General features: G+C 44.8%; 1 protein-coding gene across 1 annotated transcript; it reads left to right on the forward strand.

Moving 5' to 3' along the window:
* Positions 1-855: 855 nt before the first annotated feature.
* LOC112873056 (probable DNA-directed RNA polymerase subunit delta) lies at positions 856-3,651 on the forward strand. The gene is made up of 2 exons (XM_025936087.1): positions 856-1,132; positions 3,314-3,651. Exons 1-2 carry the CDS (start codon positions 856-858, stop codon positions 3,649-3,651), a joined length of 615 nt encoding a protein of 204 aa, XP_025791872.1.
* The last annotated feature ends 1,266 nt before the right edge of the window (positions 3,652-4,917 follow it).

The following is a 4,917-nucleotide window of genomic DNA, read 5'->3' on the forward strand; positions in this document are numbered from 1 at the left end:
GAGTTTGTGTCCTAGTTCATGTTTTTGTTGCTGCCACCATATTCATCTATCCGATCTAGTTTCGACCTTAACAAAAACCTAATACGAAGGGTCCTCCTTAAAATAGTCATAACTTTTCGCTCGGAACTCCGATTGAGGCGTTCTTTTTTTTCAAATTTTTCTTGTGAAAATTTTCACATATGATTCCCCGGCTTTGCCAGGTTTGGCAATTTTAGAAGTTCTAAAAAAATCAGAAGATTGTCAGTTTTTCTTAGAAGTTCCGGCACCCATTTTAAAGAAAGCTCGTGATTTTATACAGATCACATCTTACGTCAGATTGAGCTGATACTTTGTTGTGTTCCTATTCTCGTGCTCCTGGTTAAGAAAAAATATCAAAAAAATAAAACAAAAAAATTAATTTCTACTAATGCTAAAAGACAAAATAGGAGGCACATTGAGTAGATACACTTGCCGATATCGTGTGCGCTGCTAGTTACTTGCTGATATAGTGTCGTTGCAGATCTTCCTTGTTTCTTTCTTGCTCCTTACTTGTTGACACTACTGTTTTTAGGATATGAGTACACTAGCAACTAACGACAAGCAATTTGGACATTCATTCAACATTGCTATCTGTTATTGAATTGTGTCCTACTCATATACTTGGCCTTCCAATAGGTCCACATACTACTTCTGGATTTTTGACCCTTGCAATCATGGGCTACATTTCTCAGGTATCCTTTGTCTTGCTGGTAAGAACCTTGTAAGAGCTTGGTAAGGTATTTTCCTTTTTGTTGTGTTGATTAAGAGGAACCACTACCCCTGCATAGTAGATTATTAGGGATAACATTACTTTTTATTGTTGTTCTTGTGTCTACAATGCCAGGTGATGATGGAAATGACACTCCTAAGGATTTCAACGAGTGTGTCAGCCAAGAGCAACTACAGTCTGTTGTAGACAATGCTCAGAAAGATATGAAGGAGAGGATCGTCAAGGCCGTCACTGATGCGTTCATTGAACTCAAGTTAGGTGACATCATTGAGAGGTTGGACAGGAGGGTATCCATGCTAGGCAACAGGGTTGCTGCGCTGGAAACTCATCAACCGACCTATGAAGACACCGGACACCCCGAGGACGAGATGTATGATGCCCATAGTAATATAGATCACGTAGCTACATGACAAGCGCGGCCATGACGTCATCTTTGCAATAACACCACAGGTATGGGCAGTACTGTTAATCGTAATCGTGTTCCCGATGATCCTTATGCTAAGATTAAATTTACCATACCTTCTTTTTTGGGACATTATGATGCTGAGGGATACCTTGATTGGGAGATGACAGTAGACCAAAAATTTAGTGCCCACCTTGTTGCTAAGCAACATAGAGTTAGACAAGCCACTACTGAATTTAAAGACTTTGCAATCATTTGGTGGACTGGTTTAGCTGCAGAGGGTACTTCACCTAGTACATGGGAGGAACTTAAGGTTGCTATGCGTGATAGATTTGTTCCGCCATCTTATACTAGAGACCTGCATAACAAATTGATGCGCTTAGAATAGGGAGATAAATCTGTGCAGGACTACTATGGTGAGCTTGTTGTCGGTCAAAACCCACCGGCGAGCAGCGACAGGCAACACGAGGAGCCGGGAGGCTACCGGGACTGCTGGTGGGTTCCGGTCCCTCGGTCAACGGCCCAGAAGTCCGGCACACGCCCCGGCTTGGTGAAGTGCTAGGCGTGCCACCTGACCTATACCTGATCAGGAAGGTGTTAGCTATTTTCTTGCATGCACAGCCATATCAAACATTAGTCCGAGCCGTGATCGGCTCTTACAACGACCCCGAGATCAGTTAAAGAAGCCGACGGAGTCACTGTAATAGGTCGGACCTATCTTCGTACCATGTTAGACCTTCGGGTACCTTTCAGAATCGGCTACAAGGAGCCGATTGCCACGTTTAACAGATCGGATCTACTAAAATTGAACATTTTGTACGAATCCGATAGAAAAGATAAAAGCATGCTCTGTAGTTGCCAAGCTAATCCAATCTGCGATGGTAAAAGCTTTCACCGTATGACCGGAGCATCCTACGCGTGGTTAAGCCTAACGAACATGAAAGATAACAATACGCTAACCCAAAGAGAGGCCTAAAAACCAACTAACAAGTTGATTCCCGGAACAATCCCTCATTAGGTTACCATAAGGCACCAAACATGCAGCCGGAACATTTAACCCGTTTGAAGGGCCTAATCATACGGATGTTAAACCAATTCCTTGTAACACAAAGAACTACCATAACAGATTAGATCTACTAAGCAATAACAGAGCAAGGCGCTGCCCTTGCACCTGAGATCACGTACAAGAGCAGCTAAACGATTACGAACAGCAAGCAGAACATGGATTTACTATTCAAAACCAATGCAGTATCATAATCGTTTAAGATAACCAGTGTTACTCGCCATCAAAAATGCTTCAGTACGAGAAACACGAAGATAAATAGATAAACGCAATGCTGCTCCGATCATGCAGAACATGATCAGAGCAGCATGTCAAATACCTGGAGAATGACCTTGGGGAAGGGGTGGCGATGCGCTGAGAGTTTGTTGTGAATGATTGATTGATTTATTGAATCTCACGATACATATTTATAGTATGGAGACTTGATCTTTTCTAACTAACCCTAGCTGATTATGATACAATCTCTAACTTACTATATTTAAATTATCCTTACTAGATATACGGCCATCCTGGCCCTTGACATATTAGCACAGAAGCTGATTCGCAGACCATTACGATGATTTCCTTCAGCCCATGTTGCTCTCGGCCCATCCCTTGGCCCAGTCAAATTATGGCGATAACACATGCCCCTCTGGTTTTGGCAATGATAATTCCAAAACTATCGCCTCTTCGACTTCTAAGATTTGTACATGCCGCTCCCAATGCCATCGGATGCGACCCCTCGGCTTCCAGGGCCTATAGGCACACGCTGCCTCTCAATGCCATCGGGCGCGACCCTTCGACTTCTCCTTCAGGAATCGCGATAGCACCGCTTCGCCTTCAATCTCTACCTTTATAAACCAGCATCAGCGGATTTACTTCTATCCATCTTCTTCCTCCGCACATTAACCGCACCAGCATATTCAGCATCCCCCGACAATGGCTTCCTCTTCCTCTGCCTCGTCCAATTCCTCTTCCCCTTCTTCCATAATTTCCATCCCCTCTCTTGACTCCAAAACCTCCAGAGAAGCAACGCCGGAGTTCGATCCAATAGCTTCGTACGAAGCTCTCGCTCCTCTGCATTGGGACGCAGAGGAGTGGGACTTCAGCACTTGGTCAGAGGATGATGAGTCCTTGACCGATGATGAGGACCTCCAGATTCTCCTTCATGGGGGTCTGGACGAAGGCGATGATGACTCCTGGGATGACGACTTCTTCTCTTCCTCGGAAGAAGATGCCCAAGACACTTCCAACGACGACGACTTGACAACAGGAGGGTTCCTGTGCGGTGGTTCATCGACTTCAGAGGACGACGGGGATGCCAGCGACGATGCCAGTCGTAGCAGCGATGGCGGGAATAGCAGCAACACCGGCGACGACGATGGCGACAGCAATGACGACTCCAGCGCGTCCCCACCTTACAAGCGCCACAAGTCTTTAGGGACCCACTGGTGGTAATTCATAGGATCTTCCGCCATTGTGCGCAGAGCCGGTAGATCGGCTTCTTTTGTAATAATTTCTTGTAAATGAATCCTTCTATTTCAGCAAGCAAGTATCCGTAAATCCAATCTCCTAAAGTCTGATGGCATCACATCGGCCTTTCAACTTGAATTGCCCGATCCAATCCTAGGCTTTTCTTATACTGAATCTCAAGAACTTGAGTACCCTTCAAATAATCTCACCAATAACAAGAGTATTCTGCCAGAATCCATCCGTATCTGGCCATGTGCCAATGCGATTTGTCCAACACTTCCTGATTTAAGTCGCGCTACAGAATCCATTATTGCCGACCTTGGTAAGATACCTGCAATCGACTTCTTTGCTTGTTATTGAAGTCCGGGACTTGTAGTGCCTGATTATTGCTTCTAAAGTCGATGGCTTGACATCGGCTATTCAATCTCTAGTTCCAGGCGCGGACCTGCACCGTTCTATCTTTACAGATATGGCTTGTTCATCACATTCCACCTTATAGCTTGATACATTGCATCGGCTTCTAAAGTACCCGATAGATGCTGACTTGTAGCCTGATATACCACGAGGTACCCGATCAGACCAACTTGAGGTGCCGCAAAGTACTCGACTATATCCACTTGTAGCCCGATGTATCACATCGGCTTCCCTCAAAAATACCCTGATTGGGTTGATCCATAGCCTGATGCATTACACCGGCTTCATCACTCGTCTTCCCACATGCTCGGGAAATATTTCTTGAGATGTTGGCCATTGACGGCTACCGGAAATTTTACTCCATCCAATTCTTCAAGCATGTATGCATTCCCTGGCAGAGCTTGATCAACTCTATAAGGCCCGTGCCAATTTGGAGATCATTTACCATATGCCGCATCCTTAGTCCCCAATGGTAACACCGCTTCCCACACTAAATCCCCAACATGGAATTCCTTCGGTTTAACCTTTTGTTGTAAGCGCGGGCTACCTTAGCCTTATTTTCCTTGATCTTTTCCAGCGACCAAAGCCTGAGTTCTGTAATATCTTCCACATTGTCGCTCATTAGTGCTACATATTCTTCAGCAGTCAACTCATTCTGAAATTCTATCCGTCTTGAACCGGCCGTAATTTCCCATGGCAATATGGCCTCCTGCCCATATACTAAATGATATGGTGAAGTTCTTGTTGCCCCATGGCATGAAACATGATAAGCCCATAACGCTTCTGATAATACTTCATGCCAACACCGTGGATGTTCATCAATCTTCCTTTTGATCA

This window comes from Panicum hallii, chromosome 9 (genome assembly GCF_002211085.1).
Source record: "Panicum hallii strain FIL2 chromosome 9, PHallii_v3.1, whole genome shotgun sequence".
Classification (NCBI taxonomy): domain Eukaryota; kingdom Viridiplantae; phylum Streptophyta; class Magnoliopsida; order Poales; family Poaceae; genus Panicum; species Panicum hallii.

Excerpts from the sequence above, each read along its gene's own strand:
- LOC112873056 (XM_025936087.1), top strand. The coding sequence starts at position 856 with ATGCCAGGTGATGATGGAAATGACACTCCTAAGGATTTCAACGAGTGT. Across the intron at positions 1,133-3,313 it reads CGAGATGTATGATGCCCATA|AGGATGATGAGTCCTTGACC; the intron begins GTAATATAGATC and ends GCACTTGGTCAG.